Below are 27,520 nucleotides of genomic sequence, written 5' to 3' on the forward strand. Positions count from 1 at the left end.
CCAAACACCTCTTGTGCTCAGAGGCCAATTCTTCGTACCATCCAAATTTTTATGTACTAGTATTATGTTTTTCTCTTATGAAAGAACACAATTTTGGTTTCTAATATAACATCATGAACACATTGCAACTAAAGTACATTACTATATACAACCTTCAATTTTACATCCTTTGCATCAGTGATCTTCAGATACAACATAGAAAAACTAACATATGCACGTGAGCAAAACATCAAGCAAGTAACATTATGTTTATACATAGATAGTGATAATATATAATAGTCAAGCATTCAAAGGCAGTGCTTTAGCCGTTGGCGTGTTGGCGACGAGAACCGGACATTTGGCGTGGTGAATTACATAGTTGCTAACACTCCCCATCAATGCCCTGCACACACACATTTATGGAGTAATTAACAAAACATATTCTACTATCATAAAATCTTACTCCTATTTCACATAAATGGATCAAATCTAAATACAAGAATCATGAATGTTTAAAAACTACACCTCTTGATCTTTCCAAGCCCACGACTACCTAAAACAATAAGATCAACCTGCATCTGCTCGGCTACGTCGCATATCATTTCCTTCGGATCTCCTTCGATTATAGATGTATTTATGTGAACCTACCTATTTTGAGGCATTACTAAACAATTAATTTCATTTCAGATGATTAATAAGTAGTACTAGGGTATACTCCCTCCGTCCATTCCACTGAGTCATTTAACTCATTCCAAAGTTAAATTTTATTATAAAACTAATACTTTCCTAATGGACCATACATTTCACTGAGTCAAATTTTATTATAAAATTAATACATAATCCACTGAGTCATTTCAGTAAAATTTTATTATAAAACTAATATATAAAAATTTGAACCCTATATTCTACCAACTATTTCTACCGTTTTATTTTATAAGGTCAAGCAATTTCTTAAAATTCGTGCCAATTAGATAGGTGACATTTAATCATGGACGGAGGGAGTAGTAGTTACCCGATTTGTTTGAGTGCACATATCAATTATGGCGGAAGCATTTTCTTCTTGGGCTTTATTCACTGATCTTACTATCGAAGTTGATGGGAACACCGCTGGAACATAGTATGATTTGCCAATTCCAAACATCAATCATTTAGTACGTAAATTTAATTTCCAAAGTAAAAATGCATAAATAAAATGACCAGGGGCTCCGGCAAGAATGTAGGTGGGGAAGGGCTCGATGAAGTGGATGATGTTGAGCAAATATTCATCATTATTTTGCGATCCGAAGAGATGATCCAGAACCCATTGCAGAGAATAGAAGCTCTCGCCACTGTCGTCGATGGCCACCATCACCATCACCCTCACCTTCTCCTTCTCCTTCTCCTCCGCTCCCATCGCCGCCGTGCCTCCGCCCTCGGGTATTTAGCTAAATGCCGCGGCAATGCACTTCTCCATTGCTCTTCTTCTTCTTCCTTTTAACTGCTTACTAATGAGTTGCTACCGATTTACAGTAATATTAATAATCAGATGATAAAAATAGGAAACGTGGCGGGCTTGAAGTCTTCTATGCTGTATACGTGGCGCACAACTTATGTATGTGTTGGCACTCTATTGTAGTGAAAAAAATTGTAAATTCGAGTTATTGAAGTAAAATCAAGGGGTCTTGGTTTTAAAATAGAAATAAGGTTTTGAATGTCCAAATTGATGTATTGATCGATTTATGATTTGCATGTATATTTTCAAGGATAAGTTAGCTAAAATTGGTAGGAATTAATCTCTTAACCTTAACAAAATTTCTTTAATTTTTTCAACACTTCCCTTTAAGTTAAAGTGACAAGATTTCTGATAGTTACGTTACAACCAAAAAAATCTGTTAATGACATTTTATAATGTATTTAAAGACGTTAATTGTATGTCTAAATATATCACCAATGCTTCAAAAAATGTCCTTATTCTTAGTATCCTAACTAAAATTAGAGGACACAAATGCAAGCGTCCCAAAAAAAGCTTAAGTTAATTTATCATTAATTTAAGGACGCCTTCTATATTCTATATTATTATTAGTTTAAATTTTTTCTAACAAGTACATCTCGATTTTTGTATCCTTAAAAAAATACCAGTACTACGTTTTTCGTAGAGTTAACCTTTTTGGTCATAATATTTACTAGTTGATCATTTGATCAAACATAAGAAAACGTAATTATTTTTTTGAAGGGAACTAATGTTGGGCTTTTTTCTCTGTTGTAAAGTAATACTATGTGAGAATTTCGTTTCAAACAACTTAAATTTATGTTTCAGAAATGGGCCGAACAAAATATGATCAAATGGGCTAACGTTTAAAATCATAATTTCATAACTGGGGCCAATTTCAAATGGGCTAAATTTACACATTTATTTATGCATTTTTCCCCTGACCACAACTAATAGACACTGGACAGCCATACTCAACCAGAATGAAAAGTTTATTCTCAATTATAGCAAAGGGAATAACTGAATAAACTAAAAAAGAATAATATATCTAGAAGTACTTGCCATTTTTAGGAATTCAGCTTACAGACTCCATTTTCTAAATTATATTTTTTTCCCTCGACTTTCATATGCTTCAAATGAATTACTTAAACTTCGCATTATCTTGTGATCGAGGACTACCAAGTTTTCATTTAGTTTAATTAAATTATCTAACTTATGTTAATTATTATCGTATCCTCAACTGATGCTATTCACAATTGCACTCAAGAATGATTGTAACACACAATTAAATATGTATTCAAACCATTAAAAAAATTCAGTTATTCACGTTTCAGTTAATAAATTACATTATATTGGTCCCTTTTATCAATGCGAAGCAATTAACAACTCACTGTATTACATTATACCGTTCCATTTATTCATTTTATTTCAATAAATTATGTACTGTAGTAATTATGTAGTGTTTGCTTCCCATTGATTCCACCCCAAACCAATTGATTAATGCGTACAAATATGATCGTGTTCAAAAAATCAGTTAGTACGTACGTAATACTAGGCTCTTTTTTCCCTAAAAAAGGATCTTTTTTTTATTAAAAAAATCGTAACTCCTATATGACAGCAGGGTCCGAAATTCAGAAAATCTTATAGATATACCTGAATGACTCAACACATTATTATACATACAATATAAAAAATATATTAGAAAATTGTAAGTGAAAGCTGCCGAATTCCAACAGATTTTCTGAGATTCTTTTCTAAAATTTAATCATAATCAGAACATCGACCATTTTGAGGAACTATAATCAACAAGAAAATTAAAAAATGTTGTGTCCGACAATTCCAACAATGTCGTGGCAGGGGTTTTCACTTTTCATAATAATTAATTAAACAAACTAGGTAGAGAAATTAGGTTGTTTATAAATACGATATCCGAAATCCGGCTAATTATTTTATTTAAATAACATTTATTCCATATTAGATGGACTAATAAATGGCGTTAAACCTGGTTTCACGTTAAACCGCTCAAGTCAACCCAATTAAGTCAGTCTTACTAAAATATTAAATCATGAATGCCGCTTGTTTCTGCGTATGAATACAAAAAGTAACTAAGATGAGTTAAACTTAATCTCGGGTTTACGTTAAACAGCATAAACCAATTAAGCTGATCTTACTAATTAAATTATAAAATTCGCACGTTTTCTGCGTATGACGGTATGAGTAAGAACTAAGAAGGGTACTTCGATCGAACAAATTATACTATATAAAAAATTCATATTCGATTTCTTACAATAAACAGGATTGTTAATTACAATATTTTAGGAAAATTGACCATAAAAATCATAAACTTTCACAAAAAATTGGTATTTCCCACACACATTAAAAATGGTCATAAAAATCACTAATTTTGCGAATAGTACAGATTTCCCATACTAAAGTTTATGACATGAATTTTGCATATGTGGAATACCAAAAAAACTATGTGTAATAGTCGGAGCTACATTCCATCTTGTGAGGAAAATGAAACGATAATGATATGGATGCTCTAGAATTAATGTCAGCATTCCACGTAGGCAAAATTTATGCTGAAAACTTTAGTGTGGAAAATCTGCCAATTCGAAAAGTTAGTGATTTTAAGGCCACTTTTTAAGATGGTTGGAAATATAAGGCTTTATTAAAAATTTAAGATTTTTCGAACCAATTTTCTAATATTTTAATATAGTACTCCTTGTTAACTGGAATTAAATATTGTGCATTTAGCGAAGAGTGGAGTAGTAGCATATAGGAGTAAGAGAAGAAGAATATATTTTAATATAATTGTTAACTGAAATTATATACTCCATTGTGCATTTAGCGAAGAGTGAGTCAGCAGCACATACGAGTAAAAAATTCTAAACGAAGAGAAGAAGCAAATTATGTATAGACTCTATTTGTTCCTTTAATAAAGTCACAATTTTTTTAGATAAAATTTTACTTGTGCCAGATGAAATGTGTACGCATTTTCTATATTCGTGCCCAATTTTTCGAAAATGATATCAATAGGACCGAGTGACTAGTAAGCATTTATCTTAGTTAAATTTGGAAAAAAGAAATTAAGTAATTTAATCATTATTTGGGACATTTTTTAAAAAAATTCCCACTAGTAATTAGGTCATAGAAAGGTAGTACTCCAACTGCATAGAATATTGGTCCGACCGTGTAGAAAATAGAAAATAGAAAATAGAAAATAGAAAATAGAAAATAGAAAATAGAAAATAGAAAATGGTATGATCGATGGTGCGGCGAATAATAGGTGTGAATGTTTGATGGGCGGCTTAATTTTGTGTATAGTTGGATATTTACAGATATGCACGCGCTTTTGCCAACTATGCATACATTGATACATACATCCTCAACCACCGGCATAGTTAGGCTTGTATTAGTATTAATTTGTAATTCGAATTTATTAAAAATTTCAGGATATTTATTTAGTACTACTATAACTTGCACATAATTTTTTGTTATTCGATGGAATTGAAATACTAATATTTTAATAAGAACATTGAACATTGTGAGCGACCACCTATTTAGATCAGGAGAGATCTTAAGAATAATCAAAGAAAATTTTGTATGAATAAGTCATCAAATCTCCTACACCGCCAATTTCATAACAACCCAAGAATGATGTTGTCATTCCAAAAGCTCTACAATTAACAACCGACACAGCAAGCTAATTATGTTTATCTTTTTATGCTGCTATCCTAATTTGTAAATGCACCGTCTATGTAAAAATATGAGTTTAAATTAAGCATTTCACAGAGGGGTAAAACAATAATTTCATCTCACCTTTTATAGATTTTATGGTTGTGAAATATGGTAGATAATTTTATAGATTTTTTTTAAAAAAAAATTGTAACGGTAATTTAACCGATGTTAGATATATGAAGGTATGAAATAAGTTGAACAAAACATAATATACTATTAAGGAGCTATTTCGTTTTCACTATAAGCTTTAGAAATGTTTTTGCTATTTAATAACCTATGTCCTATGCCCAAGAGTGTGTGGAGTTAACCTAAGCTTTAGTCCTGAGTGCTTAGTAAAACAGAATTCACAAGTCAATTATTCAAAATTGTGAATTAAGTCCATTTTAATACTGAAAATTAATCTTGAAAATTCTTATCTCTTTTTGTTTGTATTCCATTCTATGACACGGAATTTTCAACTAAGAAGTTGGATTTAGTCCCACAATAATAATAAGTGACGAATGTAATCAAAAGTAAAGTAGTTTATTAATCTAAGACACCATAATGAAACTTGGAAAATTCAACATAAGTGGTGCCCTTAGTCTTACCCCACCAACTGCTGCCACATCAAAATTTTCTTTTTTATTTTTTTTTGTGAGTGCATATATAAATAAACAACAAAAACTCGATCGTGCTATATTAATTAGTGGATCTTGAGTAGCATATTTCTTGCTCGAATTACATTTACTTCATGACTGGTCATACGACGTCATAATGTTGCGATTTATTTTTATTGTTTAAAAATATTTATTTATAATTAATAACAAACCAAAAAACTGCTACTAAGTACTAACATTAACATGCCTTTGAAAACCATTAATTTAATTAAACTAGTAGGAGTAATATTTTAAGAGTTAATAACTTATAATAATTAATTAAATCAACGTTGAAATATACATATCCTAACTTTAGTTCGTAGTCAATACTAACTAAAGTTAAAATGTGAATAAAATAAAGGATGATTACGGCATGAATATCTCCGTTAAACATCCAAAATGTTATTCACTTTTCCCAACATGGTCTTAGTAATTCTCAATTTGGTATATATGTATCACTATCTTAATATATGTATTACTAGTAACATGTATCACTATCTTTATAAATTATATACGTATCACTATCTTATTTTCCAGGTATAAATTTTTATCCATTATATTTCTTACTTTATTTAGGGAGTAAAACTAGATATTATTGTTGATTATCTGAGTGTAAATACCTAATTGCCAAGACGAATAAAATCCATCTACGATCTCAATATATCTTGAGAAATAACGATTAATTTAATTATTTTCCAAATACTTTGTTGCATGAATCAACATGGTTTTATACTTTTATATTTATTTATTATTTGGACTAATTCAGAGAGTTAATGATAAACAAGGAAATAGTTTCGGCCATAGTTAACATAATAATAACAAGACTAGAGCAGTTCTGATGGATTAAAAATCTACTACTACTATATATGATCAACTAGAACTGATGATTTAGATTGGAAATAAAGAATTGTTACATCAACATTTTCTTTGTGTAAGATTCATATATTTCACCTTGCCAAATACAGAAATTTTATTCAGCGCGAATTTGTTAAACCACGTTATATAACATTTAGTAGCATCGCCATTGATTACTAGTTAGGTTAAATCAACCTCCTAATATTTGCGTATATGACTATATAACTTTGATTCCCCATCATAATTAAACCAGGGAAATACAATTAAATAATATCAATATGCAATTAGTATTTCTAGTTTTGATTTCCTTTTTCCACTTTGGCAAATTTGATGTTGAGATCTTTCATCTTTAACTTTAGGTAATTAATATATACCATTAGCTGGATATAAAAATCAAAATGTTTAAAATATTATTGCGAGAGTGTTGTGTGACTAATACAATAAAAATCGCGATAATAAATACACTATTATAGGGTTGTGATCAATTGAGATTTTTTAGCCTAATTTAGAATTGAGATGCATTATCAGCCACTCATTTTTATTAGATGAGTGGTCTAGAATTTGCCACATGAAAAATATTTTTAGATTAATTAATTATGAAATGGCAGAATGGTAATTTCATGGTACATTTTATTCAATAAATAATTTTTTTAATTTTAGTTTTTTGTGTTAATTTTTTAAATTTTAAATTTTAATTTTGTTTTTAAATTTTTTTTTCAACTACATATACAATTCATGTCAACTACACACATATAATGTCAACTACATATACAATTCATGTCAACTATACACATATAATGTCAACTATAAGTTGTTGACATTTGATATGCAGGCTATTGACATTTGATGTGCAGACTATTGACGATAATACCCCCGAGTTGACATAATCTACTTGCAGTTACATTTTGAAAATGTTGTGGATGAGTGACTAAAAATGCATCTCAATTCTCAATTAAGCTAAAAAATCTCAACCTAACATGACCCTACTATTATATATATATATATATATATATATATATATATATATATATATATATATATAGGGTCTTGTTAGGTTGAGATTTTTTAGCTTAATTGAGAATTGAGATGCATTTTCAGCCACTCATTTTGAAATGTCAACTGCAAGTAGATTATGTCAACTAAGGGGTATTATCGTCATTTCATTTCAATAGCCAGAATATCAAATGTCAACAACTCGTATTAAAATGTCAACAACTAAAAAAATTTAATTTTTTTAATTTTTTTTTAATTTTTTTTAATTTTTTTTTAGTTTTTTTAAATTTTTTTTTAAATTTTCGCGCGATGTCAACTACTGAGACATTATGTCAACTACGATGTGTAGTCTGCACATCAAATGTCAATAGCTCTGCACATCAAATGTCAACAGCTTATAATTGACATTATATATGTGTAGTTGACATGAATTGTATATGTAGTTGACATTATATGTGTGTAGTTGACATGAATTGTATATGTAGTTGACATTACATGTGTGTAGTTGACATGAATTGTATATGTAGTTGACAAAAAATAAAAAAAAATTAAATAAATAAAATAAATAAAAAATCGAAAAAAAAATCGAAAAAAAATAATTTTTTAAAAAAATAAAAAAAAATATTTATTAAATAAAATATATGATGAAATTACAAATATGCCCTTTCACAATTAATTAATGTAAAAATATTTTCCATGTGGCAAATTCTGGACCACTCATTTAATAAAAATGAGTGGCTTATAATGCATCTCAATTCTCAATTAGGCTAAAAAATCTCAATTGATCACAACCCTATATATATATATATTATGCATATAAGCTACGTTCCTCAAAATTAATATGGTGTGATAATACTGATTGGATGGAAAATATTACTAACGCGTATATGTAGTAATATAATTTCCATGCAAGGTTAACATTGATTTTTTAAAAGGAAATACTAGTGCGTATTAATTGAAATCAATTTATTATGAACTTTATAATGCGGTCTCTAAATCGTTAGAGCATCCACAACGGTGGCGTCCGTCGTCACGGCCGTCCGTGCCAGCGAGCAGCTGACGTGGCGCGCTGGGATTCGTCAACGGCATAGCCGTTGTGTTTAAATTTTTTTTAATTAAAAAATCAGTTTTTAATTAAAAAAACCGATAAAAAATAAAAAAAATTTCACTTCCCAAAAAAAATATATCCGTTTATAACCGTTTTTTTCCACTTTTTAATTTTTTTTTTTCATTTTTTTACCCCAAAAATACACACTTTCATCTATAAATACCCTCAATTTCACTCCCAAAAATTCACATCAAACTACACAATTCTCATCTTCATTACTCTTAAAGTGTTTTTGCAAAAAAAAATTTCAAAAATTTTTGGGAACTAAATTATTACTCAATATGTGAAGTACATTTTCACATTTCAAATAAATTACTTATACTGAATACTGTGGTAAGTACTCCATTCAAATAGAAAGTAAAAGGAAAAGGGAGAAAATAAAAACTTGGAAGAAGAGTCCCAAATTTCATGCATGTCATGTGCTCCACATCTAAATTAATGCAATAGTGACAATAATTTTTCCTAACAAATAACTGAAAACCCAAAAAAGGAAGAGACCCATCACGTTCTAGACTTTATGATGATAATTATTTCTGCAATTATATTAATTTCAGTTCATATTTTTATAATCAAGCCAATTTCGTCGCCTCATTAAACTTCCAAAACTTTATTTTGGATTTGCCAAATCGCTATTTAGGCAATCTGCAACGCTGTCTCTTATCCGTCTCTTAAATTCATATTTTGATGATAAAATTGATAGTCGTACACTATAATTTTTAAAAAATAGTACTCCTAGAATTAATATGGTTGCCACTTGCCCGAGATTTTAAGAGAAAATTGATAAAAATGCATAAAAGGTTTCATAGATTCATCAATCCTATTTATTATAAGTGGAATATGGGTACTTCTGCTTCCGATAAATTACCTTTCTTGGAGGGTATGAATTAGTCTCTGAGTAAATGTAGAAAATTAATGCTGCTACTAAAGATTCTCAGCATCTATGTATTTTCAGTTCACAAATTTATTTGATTTTTTACCCAAATTTAATTTCGTGAACTTTGACCGGCTATTCAATTACATAAGTGTTAAGGCCATCCGTGACGCGTCACACAGGTGGCTCGTAATCCGTTACGCCAGGACAAGACGGCGGCGTGACGCGTTGCAGCGCCCCGTCTCGTCCCCAACCCGCCGAGCGTTCCGTCCCGCCGAGACGGATGGCGAGACGTCTCGCCACGCGCCAGCGCGACGTTGCGCGCTCCGGCGCCATGCGTGACGCCCACTCGCCGCCCGCGAGTGGGCATCGTCACGCTGACGCAATAGATCATTTTTGTTTTGTAAAAATTTGAATTAAAAAATAAATAAATGAAAAAATAAAAAATGGTAATATTACCGTTTTTTTACTCTATAAATACTCCTAATTCATCCTCATTTCACACACAAATACACATCTATTCTTCCCAAATCATCTTCATTTCCTCCCCAATTTTCGTCTAACCTCTCATCACAAAATGTCCGGCGACGGAAACTCTGGTGGTGGCGGCTCCAGCGGGTTCGACATCAACGCGTTCGGCGACTGGGGGTATGTACAATGTCCTGGGTGGTGGTTCCGGTTCGTCGACGCCGGGCACCTAGGGTTCGTCGACGCCGGGGGTACCAACCACCCCATTTTGATGTGGATGCATACACCCGTCCCTCCGCCCCGAGGTATTCGCAGGGATTATCCCAGATTCGGGAGGATTATTCTGTTGAACCCACTCCGGAAGAAGGCCGAGGCGGTGGAAGCTCCAGGGCGGAGGCGGACGAGGAGGAGGAGGAGGAGGAGGAGGAGGAGGATCTAGGCCGACATCCGTACAGCCCCAAAGAAACGCTGACCGTGTACAATGCCTGGATCAGCGTGTCATACGATCCCATCGTCGGGAATCAACAATCCCGGAAGTGCTTCTGGGAAAAGGTCACCGAGGCCTACCATAAGATTAAGCCGAAGGGGTCCCACCGCCACACATATAAGATGCTCCGCACTCACTTTGACCGAGTCGACAGAGAGGTCAAAAAATTTTGTGCCATCTACAATAGTGAAGCGGCTCATTACCAAAGCGGAGCCACGTGAGTCGACATTCTGAGGTCGGCTTTGCGAGTCTACTTCGACGACACCGCCAAACAATTCAAACATGTCGATGTTTGGGAGGTCGTCAAAGACGAGGAAAGGTGGGCCGGCGGTGTCCGGTCCAGCTCGGGCTCGACCTCGAAGCCCACGAAGCACACAACGGGTGGCCAATACTCGTCTAGTGAGGGCGGTTCGGGCAGCGCCGCACAAGAGTTTGTCTCGCAGGAGGTTGAGGGCACGACAGACGATGCCGGGGGGTCCTCCCGCGGGCGCCGTCGGCCGTAAGGGAGAAATGCGGCGAAGGCGGATAGAGGGAGGAGGGGTCGAGCCGAATCAAGCCAGGCGGGCTCGGGCTCGGGGGCACCCTCGAACTCCCTAATGTCCATGTACAGGACCGCCACAATGGCGGATAATTCCCGCATGACGTCTCCCCATTACCAAGCCTATCTTGCCGGAATTGAGTTTATGGCAAGACAACTTGGTATTCCGCCTCCAGGTGGCTTCAGTGCACCTCCACCGCCTTCAGGGGATGATTCGCCGGCGGAGTAGTTTTTTTATTTTCTATAAAATTGTATTTTAAATTATGTAATTTTTATTTTTTTAGGATTTTAATTATGTGTTTTTTTTAATTTTTTTGAATTTTAAGCTGTATTTTTATTTTATGTTGTAATTTTATTTTATTTAATGAAGTGTGTTTTTATTAATTGAATTTGGTTGGAAATAAAAATAAAAAATGAAATTGAATGAATATTAATTTAATAGACGGTTAAGGGACGGATAAGGGATGGAGGGTTGCAAGTTCTGTCCCTTAGTTAAGAGATTGAGTAAAAAGTACAGTGGGGGCCATAAATAATAATTTAAGGGACGGATAAGAGACAGCGTTGCAGATTGCCTAAGTAGCGATTTGGCAAATCCAAAATAAAGATTTGGAAGTTTAATGAGTCGACGAAATTGGCTTGATTATAAAAATATGAACTGAAATTAATATAATTTCAAAACAATTATCTAAAAATGATACTCCGATAAAATTAAACTTCCAAAACAATTATCTAAAAATGATACTCCGATAACTGAAAAGATATGTACTAAAAAATATTTTGGAAAGAATTGAGACAAAATTGAACAATTTATTAATACTGTAATAAAATTATTAATATAGTAAAAAATTAAGGCATAAATACATTCTACCAATAATAAACTAGAAGACAAGAACCATTGGACAACTAACACAGATTTATCAAATTCAGAAACGCTTTAAATTAAGAGTAAACGTGAGTACTTTATCTGCTTATTAATCGTAGAGGATTAAAAATTGTCTAAAAATGATACTCCGATAACTGAAAAGATATGTACTAAAAAATAATTTGGAAAGAATTGAGACAGAATTGAACAATTTATTAATACTGTAATAAAATTATTAATATAGTAAAAAATTAAGGCATAAATACATTCTACCAATAATAAACTAGAAGACAAGAACCATTGGACAACTAACACAGATTTATCAAATTCAGAAACGCTTTAAATTAAGAGTAAACGTGAGTACTTTATCTGCTTATTAATCGTAGATGATTAAAAATTGTCTAAAAATGATACTCCGATAACTGAAAAGATATGTACTTAAAAATAATTTTGAAAGAATTGAGACAAAATTGAACAATTTATTAATACTGTAATAAAATTATTAATATAGTAAAAAATTAAGGCATAAATACATTCTACCAATAATAAACTAGAAGACAAGAACCATTGGACAACTAACACAGATTTATCAAATTCAGAAACGCTTTAAATTAAGAGTAAACGTGAGTACATTATCTGCTTATTAATCGTAGAGGATTAAAAGATGTGAGTACATTTAAATCTTTTTTTGACTTGCTTAAAAGTTCAAATGGAAATATATTTCTAACATGCCCAATCACATTCTCTCTCTGCACACACACAGACACACTGTTTTCTGACATTTGTTCCCAAGGATTTCGGTCCCACTTCCAATAAAAGAGAAAAATAAAATAAAAATAAAACATAATCGAAACAAAACATAATTTTGTTTCAACGGTGAATGAAAATATAAATACTAGTCCTACAAAGCAACGGTTCAGCGTTGATGGCCACTGCTCTCCCCTCCTTTCTCTCTCTAACCCCATAACTCAATTTCCCCTTCCTTTCCTTTCCCTCCCAATTCTATTCCTATGTGTTTCTTCCGAGCAATGTCAGCCGCCAACACCCCCACCGCCCAATTGCCCACCGTCACCCACCACCGCCGCCGCGTTACCGACGCCACCACCTCCGATCCCGCCGAGAAGGAGAAGCCCGCCGCCGATCCCGCGCAACTCTCCCCCGTCGCCGAGGACGCAACCGGCGGCGGAGGCGGAGCCGCAATTCGGTATCTGGCGTCGCGGAAGAGAGCGGCGGAGAGTTGGATTTTGCACGGGGAGGAATGTGCGCTGAGCGCGTGTGCGGTTTTGGCCTCGAGGAAGAACATGGGCCGTACGGTTTTCGCCTTGCTCTTGGCGGCGGTGATGGTCTCCGCCTACGTCAAATTATCCCTCGGCGGCGCCGGCGGCAACATTGTCCGGACGGAAAAGGAGATTTTGTTTATTCACAATTTAAAAAACGATTTTTCGTCCAATGCGCATATGGCCGTTTTCGATTCCGAGACATCAAACGGTGCCACTTTGCAAAAGCGCCAAATGAAAGAATTTCCGGTCAGTTTTTTTCTCTCTATAGAAAAGGAACTTTTTTTGGTTTCCACTTTTAGCTTACCTTTGGATTTCGTTGATTTATCCTAGAATTTGTCAATTTCGGATTTTCCAACTCAAATTGTGAAATTTTTTAATTTGACATTCCATGTATGAGCAGTTTTTGAGCTATGTCTAAGCGATCATAAATTATTAATGGGGAAATGAAAACTGATCTTTTTAATTTATTCACACATGAAAATTGTCATCCCATTAATGGCGCACTGATTTATTGAATTATTTTTGTCATTAAAAATAAAGAATGGTCGTATTTTTGGCCTGTTTGTTTAACTAGAACTTAGTGGGCGGCATCAAAATTGAGCGTGTAAACTGTAAAGTTGCCTTTGACTCTTTTCGTCCACATTATTACTATTAGCATTGATGTGGAATTCTGCTAATTATTCGACCGTTGCGCTATAAATAAAAAATAAAACAAAGAATAATTTCATGCTAGCTGATCATTTTTCTCACGTGTCTGCAATGATCTGTTCTTGAATTTTCCGTATCCTGCCGTTATCTGTATTCCGATCTTGTGATTTATTCTCTCTCTCCTATGTAAAAATTCCTACTTTTCTGTCCTCCCAAATCGGCCTTTTCCACCTCAGACTTAGCTAAAAAGTCATGATCCTTTTCATAATATAACTGCACAATTAATTTGACAAGAGCTAAATCTTGGATTATTTCACACAGGTCCCAGAAATATGGATGAAACCAAATAGTGACAACTACTACAGATGCATATCTCGACCACGGAATTGGACAAGTAGGCCGCATTTCTCCTCTTTCTTTAAGCATTTACCATCTTTTTGTCTCCCCCTGATATAATAAGATTGTAAAATTTATTACAGGAACCAGAAATAAGACAAATGGGTACATTTTAGTTCACGCGAATGGAGGATTGAATCAAATGAGAACAGGCGTGAGTAGTCGATCACGTTATGCATTTATCTAGCTTGTCCAATGATGGTAGTAATCTAATTAATAATCTTTGAGTGCAGATATGTGATATGGTTGCAGTAGCCAGGATTATGAATGCCACTCTTGTGCTTCCTTACCTTGATCATCAGAGCTTTTGGACAGATCCTAGGTGTCAAGTTTGTTTCATTTGTTTCAATATCATCATCCATCACTTGTAAACTAGTACCCCCTCCGTTCCATGTTAATAGAGTCATTTTTCTATATTGGGAAGTTCCAAGTTAATTGAGTCGTTTTTATTTTTGGCAAAAAGTAATTCTCCTTTTTACTTTATTCTCTCTTCATCTCTCTTACTTTTTTCACCAACCATTTAACACACTATTCTTAAACTCCGCGCCGAAAAGAAATGCCTCTATTAACAAGGAACGGAGGGAGTACTTGAATTCTTGAATTCTTAAATTTTTGTAATAATCATTGCATTTTTTCCTTTGTTTGGCAGTGATTTCAAGGATATCTTTGATTGGAAGCATTTTATCGAGGCTCTGAGAGAGGATGTCGACATAGTTGAGACGTTGCCATCGCGGTTTAAATCAGTGCATCCCCTGATTAAAGCACCCGTTTCATGGTCGAAGGTATAGTCACGATCTTGCTTCTATGTACAACCTATTAATGCAGTTGGTGGATCGAAAATCGAACTAACTAAAGGTTGTTTATGGTCGATGCATAGGCTAGTTACTACAGAGGAGAAATTCTTCATTTGCTGAAGAAGCATAAGGTGATCAAGTTCACACATACAGACTCGCGCCTCGCCAACAATGGCCTTCCCTCCTCCATACAGAAGCTGAGATGCCGCGCTAACTATGAGGCCCTTCGCTACACGCCTGAGATTGAAGAGTTTGGGAAGAAACTGGTTGAGCGCCTCAGAGGCGAGGACGTACCTTACATTGCTCTTCACTTGAGGTAATTAACTTTTTATCTTTGTTGTAGGTTGAAGAATATGAATTGTTGGCCTAATTTGATTTTGTTTGGTTCAGGTATGAGAAAGACATGCTTGCGTTCACCGGGTGCAACCACAACCTTAGCGCTTTGGAAGCAGAGGAGCTTCGCGAGATGAGGTACAACGTGAAGCATTGGAAGGAGAAAGATATCAACAGCAGAGAGAAACGGCTGCAGGGAGGCTGCCCCATGTCTCCGAGAGAGGCAGCTTTCTTGCTCAAGGCAATGGGGTATCCCTCTTCTACGAAAATCTACATCGTTGCTGGAGAAATATACGGAAACAACAGCATGGACGTGCTGCGCGAGGAGTATCCAAATGTCTTCTCTCACTCAACCCTGGCGACAGAGCAAGAGCTGGAGCCCTTCAAGCCTTACCAGAACCGGCTCGCTGCGTTGGACTACATCATAGCCTTGGAGAGCGACGTGTTCGTCTACACCTACGACGGGAACATGGCGAAGGCGGTGCAGGGCCATAGAAAGTTCGAGGGATTTAGAAGGACAATAAATCCTGATAGGTATATACATATATATGTTTTATGGGATATGATCAGCCGCTAAATATTTACTAATTGCTAATTACTAACTATGTCAACACAGAGACATTTGTATGTTAACTAAAACGTGTTAAACTTGTGACAGGTTGAATTTTGTGAGACTGATTGATTCGTTGGACGAGGGGGCGATTTCTTGGGAGGGATTTGCCGATGAGGTGAAGCGTCTGCACAGCGAGAGAATCGGGGGGCCTAGCCCGAGGCAGGCAGGGGAGGTGCCGAGACTGGAGGAGAATTTCTACGCGAATCCTTTCCCGGGTTGTGTATGCAACAGGAGTAAAGAGGCAGTTGAAGTTGCTTCACAATGACACAAGGTTGTTGGTTAAATACAAGAGAGGGTGCCATATGAGATTGGTTGGTTGAGGAAAAGAGGTGTTTGGAGAGAGACAGACACCCTTCCGAGAACACGCGCCGCAGCAGAAAGGGCTGCGCTTTGACGACGAGTTGGTCGGATTTTGGTGGGTACGTACGGACGGCGCAGGGGAGAAATATGTATACATACATGCATTCAATTTATTGTTTCATAATTTATTCGATTGGGAGTAGCGTACACAATGTAACTATTGGAAACACATTCAAATGTGATAGCAATATAATTCGAAAAGAATGATTCCTATACAAATTCTTCTAGAGAATTTAAGATTAAATTATTTAAAAACAAATACTTACTTCATCCGTCCATAAAAAATAGTCTCATTATTTATAGACGACACGAATTTTAATTAGAAATTAAAGTAAGAGAGATGAGAGAAAAAGTAGATAAATAGGAGTGAGAAATAAAAGTAAGAGAGAAGGTTAAAAGGTGGATAAAGTATGAACAAAAGTTTTCATTTTTTTAATGAGACTATTTTTCATGGACAATAAAAAATGATAAAATGAGATAATTTTTTGTACGCGAGGTAATTGGGCATTGAATATTCATTAATTGTGGGGGAATTCAGTAATGTATGCTAACATTGAATTGGTACCTTCCCCATCTTGGAAGGTGTCCATGAAAACGAATTATGATGTCGTGATGGGCGGGGAAAACAGGTAGAAAGTGGAGAGAATTCAATAGGTGAAAAGGTGACAGGTGTACCATAAAAATTAATGAAAAGACCTCAAACACATACAATAATGGGTTTGGATCCCCTGCTTAGTAGGGGATGCTGTTACTTACGATACATAATTTTATATAAAAGATATTAATATTTTAATGTTATAATTTATAAGTATAATATTGGTAAGTTTGTAACAGCATCCCCTGCTGTGGTGGATTGCACAGCAGGGGATCCAAACCCTACAGCAATACCATTGTTTATTCGAAGTTGAGCAACACAAACTGGCATATGTATATATGTGACAGCTAGTGGAATCCTAAAACGGATGTAAGAGCATCCACAACGCGTGGCGTAACCGGGCCGCGTTTCATGACGGAGGAATGAAATCGCGGAGAAACGCGTTGCAGCCAGCCGTTTCGTCCCCAGCCCGTCCCGAGACCCGCCACCACGAGACGCGGCACGCGACGTCTCGCCACGCGCCGAGGCCACGTGGCGAGCTCCCAGGCCATGCGTGACGCCCACTCGCTGGCCCGCGAGTGGGTTTCGTCACGATGACGCAATAATTCATTTTTTTTAAAAAAATTCGAATTTAAATAAAATTTTTTACAACGGTAATATTACCGTTTTTTTGTAGCCGTTTTTCAATTTATGTTTATTTCTTTACTCTATAAAATACTCCTATTTCATACTCATTTCACTCACAAACACACATCTATTCCTCTCAAATCCTCTCTATTTCCACCCTAATTTTCATCTCAAATCAACTCTGTTTTTCTTCTACCAAATTTAATCCAACTAATGGATCATTTTGAACAAATGCGTCAAATAATGGAACAATCACTTGAAGAAGATCGACGACGGGAGGCGGAGGAAGCTGCGCCGCCCCAACGACGCTCCCGTAAGTACATCCATCGTAACCGGGAGGAAGCCGCCGCAAGGTTAGTATGCGACTACTTCTGCGATAACCCGGTTTGAGGAGATACGTACTTCCGTCGCTGTTTCCGCATGGGGAAACCGCTATTTCTCCACATCGCGAATACTTTGGCAGCCCGAGAAGAGTTCTTTCAGGAAGGGTTCGACGCGGTCGGCCGTCCCAGCCACACGACGCTGCAGAAATCCGCCAGCTTGCGACTGGACAAACGGCCGACATGTTCGACGAATACCTCCACATTGGAGACACAACTAGGCGAATGTGCTTGCTCAAATTCTGCAAAGGCGTCCGGGCAGCCTTCACCGACGAATTTCTACGGAGGCCAAGCACGACCGATTGTCAGTTCCTGCTCGACCTTCACGAAACAGTGCACGGATTCCCCTGGATGCTCGGCAGCGTCGATTGCATGCACTAGCAATGGAAGAATTTCCCGGTGGCATGGAGGGGTCCTACACGAGCGGCAACAAAGGCACCCACCCAACCGTTATACTCGAGGCCGTTGCCGACTATCGGCTTTGGATCTGGCACGTGTACTTCGGGGTCCCCGGGTCGAACAACGACGTAAACGTGCTCCACCAACCCGACCTCTTTACCGAAGTTTTGGATGGTAAAGCGTCGGCCATCAACTTGTCGCCAACAACCGGCTTTATAAAATGGGGTACTATCTCGCCGACGGCATCTACCCGAAGTGGCCTACTTCTGTGAGAGAAATTTCGTTATTAGGGGTTAATTATGCTGACCTTTTGAAATTATGGGTTAATTTCACTGACCTTTCAGAATATGGGATCGAGGCGTGCGTATTTTTCAGAACAAGGGCTTTCTAATTTTTTTATCTTTATTCTAATTTTTTCCTATTATTTATTTCCCATCATTTATAAGTGGACTAAACTACCCTTTTTATATTTTCAAAAACATTCTAATAAATCAGCCGAGATTTGTCAATCTTTTAAATGTCTTCTCTTTTAATCATTTCCATACACAATGATATAATAATATGAAAATATTGATTTCAATATCTTCTCTTTCTCATATTGTCTTTGTGCGTAAACTATTATAGTGTCTATTAAGTAACAATTTTGTTCACTAAACAATTTATCATCACTACTCCTATTAACTAACAAGCTATGTGAAAAAGTAGGCAATATTTAATCGTATACCATCCTGATTAAATTTTTTGCTAATGAATATTTTTTAAAAAAAATCCAAAAAAAAAAACATGTTTATATAAAAAAGCAACCATCAAAACTCCTCTTCCGCAATTACTTCCACAAAAGTATGGATTCACAATATCATAGTTTCACAAAATACTTCCACAAAAGTATGGATTCACAAAAACATAGTTTCACAAAATACTTCCACAAAAACATAGATCATCCACAAAATACTTCCGCAAAAGCATAGTTCATCCATGAACATGTTCTTCAAAAGCTTAGTTCCTCAAAATACATTATCACTAAATTAACTTCCTTGGAGTGAGTTTCTTCTTCGTACATATTTTTATTGGTAGGCTTCTAGGTTTAGGCTTTCCTCCACCTCCATGCTACAATTCACTTGGCTGAAAATATTTGATATTAATGTCAAGTTATAAAAAAAACAATTGGCTCAATGTAACAATTATACATATTTAATTCTTCATACCTCATTGGTTCATCAACTACTCCATGCCTTTGACATGTACTAGCATGTATCCCACCTAAAGGTCGTCCCTTTGCACGGCTCTTCCTGCAACTCAAGTAAGCAAAACAAAAATAAGATTGAGATAACAAAATGAAGAGGAGATGCAATCCAAATAATTACCTTTTCTTTGTTCCATTAAAGACACATTTAGCTGATGACTCCCTATGACCAAACTCTTTGCATTGCTTACATTGGACCTGCCACATTCCTTTTGTTCTAGATTTGTTTCCTTTGCCTTCTAAGCATCCAGGTATCCTATGCTTCCTCTGTCTGCCGGGAGCTTTTTTTTTCAAAGGAGGTAACACCTTGAAGCCAAGGTCTATGCTAGGCCACTGAGACTTGTCGGGAAATGGGCTAATTACCCCTCTATATGCTAGCCTAAATAGACTCACTGAAAAGTAAGGATGTAGGTAATCTTCCATTTTAGGATTTCTATGTGAAGTTATCACTGCTAATGCATGTGGGCATGGTTTCCCTGAGACTTGCCACTCCCTCATGAGCAAGTGTGTTGTGCAAGATTCACAACATGTCTAATTACCTTGTGTCTATCTGTGATCTCAGTCACCTTTGCCTCACCCATACCACCTACTTTGACCTTCAAGTTGCCCAATTGTCTACTAAGAACATTGAAATGGCGAACAACAATTGGAAGCATGGTGTGGCTTCCAATCTTTCACCTATATCTCTCCTCCTTGCATAGAGCTCCATGAACTTTGATCTCAGACTGTCAACTAGCTCGGCTATTGGAAGGTCCTTAAGGTCCTTTACCCAGTTGTTCCACACTTCTGCAATATTGATTGTAATATAGTCACATTTGATGTCTTCGAAAAATTTGCTCCTCATCCAAAGCAGGCTGTGATATGTCTTAAAGAATGGTTGCACCCTATCATTTGCTTCGTACATCTTGTGCATTAGTTTTTCATGATAAATTGGACAAAATGTCCTAGCTGCTGGATACATGTTTCCAAAAATCGGACCTTGAAACCTCTTAGAAAAATTCTTCATCAAGTGGATAAAACACTCTCTATGTTATGACAATGGAAACACCGCCTTCTCAGCATTCTCCAACCCCTTGCATGCATCTGAGCAAATAGCTAAATGAGGTGGACTTCCAATTGCCCTCTTTAGCTGCTCCATAAACCAAATCCATTCTTCATTGGTCTCACTTTCAAACAACCCAAAAGCAAGTGGAAATATCCAATTGTGCCCATCTAATGCAGTAGCTGAAGCTAGTTGTCCATTCCATCTACCATTAAGAGCCGTTGCATCTACACTTAAATATGGCCTACACCCATTTAGGAAGCCATTGATACTTGGTTTGAAGCAACAAAAAAATCTTTGAAAGTACACCCCGTCTTCAGTCTCTTTCAACCCTATCTCAACCACACTCCCTGGAATTTTAAGCTCAACCATTGCCTTAAAGTTAAACAAATTCCCAAAACTGTCATCCCATGTTCCATACAATTTTTCACGTGCAATCTGCATACCAGCATATATAGTAGAATAATGAATTGTGGTGACATACTTCTCCTGCAACTCATTTTGCAACTTAATTGCTCCCATGTTTGGATCTTTCTTTAAAAAAGGAATTGCCTTTTTTCCAACCCAATGATACGATGCCATCTTGGTCCTTACTCTGCCAGTGGATGAACAAAAACGCTCACCTTTATTCAAACAAATCTGTATCCCAGGAATATTAGTTACAAAATGCATACATTATTAAAACGAGCAAATTTATTAATTACATCAATAGTTAGCATATTATACCTTCACATGCATTTCATTTTTCATCCACCTAGCAACAATTGACCATGGACAACTCTCAGCTTTGCAGAAGCCCCTGAACAAATTTGGGTTGGATTTCTCTGTTCCTAGTTCAAACTGAGTCTTTATAGCATGTTGCTTCACTGCTTTCCTAAAATCATTCATATTTGTGTATATGGTTCCAACATCCATCGGAGGGTCATCCATATCATAAAATACATTCTCTTCATTAGGAATACGGTCATCAACTGGTATATCCATTACCTCATCAACAATTGGACCATAATTCATTCCATCTACTGCTGCATCACTAGGTTTCTCTAAGGTTAGACCAACAAATGCAAACATTGTTTCTTCATCCATCAAGCTTTCAGGAGCACCAATCTGTGATTCTTCAAGTGGAGTAATTTCTATACTATCTCAGTCAATAATATCAATTTCATCCATGTGATCCATCCTACCGAATAATAAAAGAATTATATATCAAATTTTTAATTATACAAAATTCCAAACAAATATATATGTACAAACAAATGTATATATGTATGCATTCTACTCTAGCACAAACAAACATATTTATATATAGATGTATTATGCTCTAGCACAAAACCTCAAATAAATGTATGGTAGATTTTTCAATTGCGTAAGCAAGCACATGATTTTAAAACACAAATAAATTTAAACTTATTAGCTATAACACTATTTTAAAGTATGTATATATGCATGTATTCTTCACTTTTTGAGACAGTTTATATGTGTATATGGAATATTAAACAAAAAAATTGATATATGTACACTGTATATGTTGACAGACACAATAAATATTCATATACGTATATTGCATATGCATCGAAAATGGAAAATATGAATATATGTATTTACAGGTTTCTTACAGAATCACAATTATTTTGGATTGAAGAGACGGCGGAGAAGAGAAGGGCGGAGATAGAGGCGGCGAACGGCGGAGGCAGCGAACGGCGGAGGCGGCTGTCGAGAGGGTGGAGGCGGCTGTCGAGAGTAAAGAGATGGGAAATAGAAGATATTCAAATCAATATTTTAATATAAAAAGAGAAGATATTGAAATCAATATTTTCATATTATTATATCATTGTGTATGGAAATGATTAAAAGATAAGACATTTAAAAGATTGACAAATCTTGGCAGATTTATTAGAGTGTTTTTGAAAATATAAAAAGGGTAGTTTAGTCCACTTATAAATGATGGGAAATAAATAATAGGAAAAAATTAGAAGAAAGATAAAAAAAAATTAGAAATCCCTTGTTCTGAAAAATACGCAATCCTCGATCCCATATTCTGAAAGGTCAGCGAAATTAACCCCTAATTTCAAAAGGTCAGCGTAATTAACCCCTAATAACGAAATTTCTCCCTTCGTGAAGACGTGCAGCAGGCCTGCGAACCCAAAGCAGACTCTTTTTGCGCAGAAGCAGGAGGCTGCTCGCAAGGATGTGGAGAGGGCGTTCGGGGTTCTCCAAGCGCGCTTCAACATCATCAAAGCCCCGGCTCGTACGTGGTTTATGGAGAGCATGGTCGACATCATGTATACGTGCATAATCTTGCACAACATGATTGTCCAAGACGAAGGACCCGAGGCAGGAAATTGGTTCGACCCCGAATCCCCCGGAAGCTCAACAGCAAGTAGTCCGCCTCGAAGTGGAGCGCATCCGTCTATACAAGAATGGTTATCTATTCGTGCAAGGACACGCGACTCTAGCGCCCACACCCAACTCCAAGATGATCTAATTGAGCACATTTGGGCAAACTTTGGCGGATGAAATTATTAAATTGTGTACTTTTATTTTTTAGGAAATTATTAAATTATGTTTTTTTACCAATTTTATGTTGTAAGTTTATTTTATTTAATGAAGTGTGTTTTTTTAATTGAATTTGGATGGAAATAAAATTAAAAAATGAAATTGAATGAATAGTAATTTAAGGAACGATTAAGGGACGGATAAGTAACGGAGGGTTGCAGGTTCCGTTCCTTAGTTAAGAAATTGAGTTAAAAAGTAGAGTGTGGCCAGCAAATAGTAGTTTAAGGAACGGTTAAGGAACGGTATAGCAACAGCGTTGTGGATGGCCTAAGCTAATCAGCAGTCTATGACTCTATAATAATTAACGACGACAATGATGGATAGATATTATAATTGTATTGTTGTTTGGTTCATGATTCGTACAAGATTAGCAAGACAGCCTCATCTAAGAGCATCCGCAGCGGTGAGTGGGCACACATCTGTCCGTCCGTGCCAGCGGCGCGACACCGCCTGCTCGCTTCTGCGTCGCGTTGTATTGTTGTTTGGTTCATGATTCGTACAAGATTCGCAAGACAACCTCATCTAAGAGCATCCGCAGCGGTGAGTGGGCACGCGTCCGTCCAATGCATCGAGCACGTCCGTGCCAGCGAGCAGCTGACGTGGCGCGTTCTGATTGGACAACGAGATTTTCGTTGGAAATTCTTTTTTTTTAAATCGAAAATAATACCAAAAATTAAAAAAAATTCAGATTCCCAAAAATATGGCCGTTTTTCACACATTTATAAATACACACATTTATCATCCATTTTTCACATCAAATCATCTCTCATTCATCTCTCAGTCATATTTTTTCATACAACTTATCTACATCTTCCTCTCTCACTCAAACCCTCTCAAATGGATTTCACCAATCTCATTGCGGAAGCGGAGCGCGAAGAACAAGAATACTATGAACAATATCGTGTCGCCTATGAAGCCTATGTCACCGCGAATACCCCCGCTCCTCCTCCTCGACCAACTAGATCAACTCGCCGCTACATCCATCGTGACCGGGAGGGAGCCAACGAAAGGCTCGTTGTCGACTATTTTTCCGACCAGCCGCGGTTTCCGGAAGATTACTTTCGGCGCTGTTTTCGCATGTTTGTTTATGCGTATTGTCAACACATTATCCGTCCTTGTTGAATACTTTCAAACAAGTACAAACGCAACCGGTCGGAAAAGTCTCTCGGCATTGCAGAAGTGTACGTGTGCCATCCGACAACTTGCTACTGGGCAAATGGCTGACCTCTTCAACGAGTATTTGCATGTCGGTGAGTTAACTGGAATCCTTTGCCTTAAAAAGTTTTGCGACGACGTTCGTTCAGATTTCGGTAAGGAATTCCTTCGGGCACCCACCACCTGTGATTGCCAACGGTTGCTTCGTCTTCACGAAACAGTCCATGGTTTTCCCGGTATGCTTAGCAGCATTGACTGCATGAATTGGAGGTGGAAGAATTACCCGACTGCTTGGAGGGGGCAACACTTAAGCAGCCATAAAGGCGGCTGCCCAACACTTATCCTTGAAGCGGTCGCCGACTACCGCCTATGGATTTGGCATGCATATTTTGGTATTGCCGGATCCAACAACGACTTGAACATGCTCTATTCTTCACCACTCTTCAATGATGTTTTGAATGGTGTAGCACCGGCGATCGACTTCACCGTCAACGAAAATGCATACCACATGGGTTACTATCTCGCCGATGGTATCTACCCAAGGTGGTCGACTTTCGTGAAGACGCTCAGTAACCCGCAAGACCTGAGACGGGTTCTTTTTTGCTCAGCGTCAAGAGTCCGTTCGGAAAGACGTCGAAAGAGCTTTTGGGGTCCTTCAAGCCCGATTCATCATTGTGAAGGCTCCGTCTCGGCTGTGGTACGTGAAAAATATCGTCGATATTATGTATACGTGTATTATCTTGCACAACATGATTATAGCTGACGAAGTACCGATGGAGCTAGCTTTTACGACGAGGATGAAGCCGGAAGCTCAACCGCGAGGTCTCCCCCACGCTGAGGTGTGCATACGACGGTGGGCGGGAGGATCGAAACAAGAAATACAATGCGCGATACCCGAGCCCACATTGAGCTACAAGAAGACCTAATCAAATACATTTGGGCGGAATTCGGCCACGAGTAGTAGGTTTTTTAAATTTATGAATTTAATTATGTAATTTTTAATTTTTAGGATTTTAATTATGTACTTTTTAATTTTTAGGATTTTAATTATGTAATTTTTATTTTTTTTTTAATTTTTAATAGTATTCCGGATATTTTTAATACATCTTATTTTTGTGGAAATATTTTTATTTAAATTGAATAATAGAATGGTGGGACTCTTGAGCTTGTCCTTGCAGAGGAGCACGGATGTGTGTGTTGCGCTCTTGCCTAAGAGCATGGAGTAAAAGTAGGTCCGAGCCCACATCCATGCTCGTTGGCAAGAGCACGGATGGGGATGCTCTAAGTGAACTTTCACTGGATTTTATATTCTTTTATGTTAAAAGAAGGTTTATTCTGTGTTCAATGTTTTAATCATGTCACAATCCAATAAAGTTGCGTTCACTTATAAATGAGTCAATATTATTGTTATAGCTCTTACGTTCATTCACTAGATGGGATCTTACATACATTCGCTATCGCTCCAACCGTACTCTAAATTCAGGGGCGGAAGCAGAAATAAATAACGATAAGGGCTGTGATTTATAATTTTATTTTAAAGTATTTTTTTGGATGTTTTAGATATTTATAAGGGCTTTTACATAATAATTTACCTTAAAATTGAATAAATTATAAACATTTATAAAAGAAAAAAAGTTAAAATACAATTTTATTAAGGGCTTTAACCCTACCCTCATTATACATGGTCCGCCCCTGTCTAAATTCATACCCAAAACCGAAAAATTCTGCAGTTTTGAACAGTGCAAACACAAATATATGTTTTCATTTAAATTCTTTATTTGTGTTGGTTTGATAGAGAACATACCGGTAAAATTGTGGATATGAGTTCATCTGGAAATCTTTTCCGAAAATGGGCCTGTTTTTTATTTTATTTAAAAAAAATTGGCCCATTTTGGAATGAAGATTTCTAAATGGACCCATTTCTAGAATTTTGTGGAACATACTTAGGCCATCCGCAATGGGCGGACGATGGCACGCCCGATGGCGCGCATCGTCCGCGCCCGCCATCGTCTGCCCCATTGCGGGTGCGTAACATAGGCCGCGGACGATCCTCGCGCCCTATACTAAGGGCGCGGAGTATAGGGCGGACGATGCCCATCGTCCGTCCCATTGCGGCCTACGCGGACGATGGCCGCGTCCGCACCATCGTCCGGCCCACTGTGGGCTACGCGGACGATGGCACGCGGTTTCGTTTTTTTATAAATAGAGTTCATTTGTAATTTCATTTCACGATTTCAGTTTCGAAACTTATTATTACTACGAAATGGATTCAAGTCCCAATAGTCCTATGTTTAGCGGAGAGGCGTGTTGGCAGGGTACAGAACCCAGCGAATATCGTTCGTTCGACGCCGACACCCAGTACGATCCCGATTTCAGTACGAAATCGTACGAGTTGTCTGACATGGAGCCGTCTTCCGATCCCAATCCCGAACCCGCCGCGACCGCTTCCGCCCCAGCCAAAAAGAAGCGGAACCGGCAGCGGGCGCAGAAGTTGCCGCCTCCCGGAAATTGCGATGAGTACGCCCCCGGCCGTACGAACTACACCGACGATGAAACCCTCATTTTGGCCCGGTGTTGGGTAGATATATCGGAAGACCCGATTTTCGCGAACAACCAGAGGCAGGGCGCGTACTGGGAGCGCATCGCCGGCCTCTACAATGAGGCCAAGCCGCCGACCGCGTACAAGCGCAAACGTGAGCAACTCCGCAAGCACTGGGATCAAGTGAAGAAACAAGTGAACTTGTACGCGGCGGAGTTCGAGAAGTCCACGCGGGCACAGGGGAGCGGCGAGAGCTTGAGCGACGTGCGCGCTAAAGCGCTGTTGTCGTACCGGTCGATGTACGGTGACTTCAAGCACGAGGCCATCTGGGCGCTCTTGAGGGACAAGCAGAAGTTCCAAGGTGGAATTCTGCACACTGGTGCGCCGAAGAGGACGAAGACCACCGAAGCTGGTGATTACACGAGCAGCGGCAGCGGCAATCACCCGGTTGACCTCAACCGGACGTACGTGGATGAAGGGAGTTCCGGCATACCGGTGTCCTCCCGGCGTCAAGGCTGCGAAGGCCAAGGGGAAGGTGGCCGCGACCTCATCCTC

The 27,520-nt window shown here is 37.3% G+C and overlaps 3 protein-coding genes across 3 annotated transcripts; 1 reads left to right on the forward strand and 2 right to left on the reverse strand.

Annotated features, from left to right (window-relative positions):
* Window positions 1-279: 279 nt before the first annotated feature.
* Window positions 280-1,372, reverse strand: LOC121777942 (universal stress protein in QAH/OAS sulfhydrylase 3'region-like). The gene is made up of 4 exons (XM_042175280.1): window positions 1,177-1,372; window positions 992-1,086; window positions 505-623; window positions 280-382 (listed from the first exon to the last, which is right to left on the reverse strand). Exons 1-4 carry the CDS (start codon window positions 1,370-1,372, stop codon window positions 280-282), a joined length of 513 nt encoding a protein of 170 aa, XP_042031214.1.
* Window positions 1,373-12,911: 11,539 nt separating this feature from the next.
* Window positions 12,912-16,644, forward strand: LOC121764129 (O-fucosyltransferase 19-like). The gene is made up of 8 exons (XM_042160198.1): window positions 12,912-13,531; window positions 14,255-14,327; window positions 14,413-14,483; window positions 14,563-14,651; window positions 14,979-15,111; window positions 15,207-15,439; window positions 15,514-15,990; window positions 16,115-16,644. The coding sequence occupies exons 1-8, from the start codon at window positions 13,016-13,018 to the stop codon at window positions 16,332-16,334; spliced, it is 1,812 nt and encodes a 603-aa protein (XP_042016132.1). The 5' UTR covers window positions 12,912-13,015; the 3' UTR covers window positions 16,335-16,644.
* A 4,059-nt stretch (window positions 16,645-20,703) lies between these two features.
* Window positions 20,704-21,801, reverse strand: LOC121777949. Its single transcript, XM_042175292.1, has 2 exons — window positions 21,442-21,801; window positions 20,704-21,354 (listed from the first exon to the last, which is right to left on the reverse strand). The coding sequence occupies exons 1-2, from the start codon at window positions 21,799-21,801 to the stop codon at window positions 20,704-20,706; spliced, it is 1,011 nt and encodes a 336-aa protein (XP_042031226.1).
* Between the last annotated feature and the right edge of the window lie 5,719 nt (window positions 21,802-27,520).

This window comes from Salvia splendens, chromosome 2, assembly GCF_004379255.2.
Source record: "Salvia splendens isolate huo1 chromosome 2, SspV2, whole genome shotgun sequence".
In the NCBI taxonomy this organism is placed as follows: domain Eukaryota; kingdom Viridiplantae; phylum Streptophyta; class Magnoliopsida; order Lamiales; family Lamiaceae; genus Salvia; species Salvia splendens.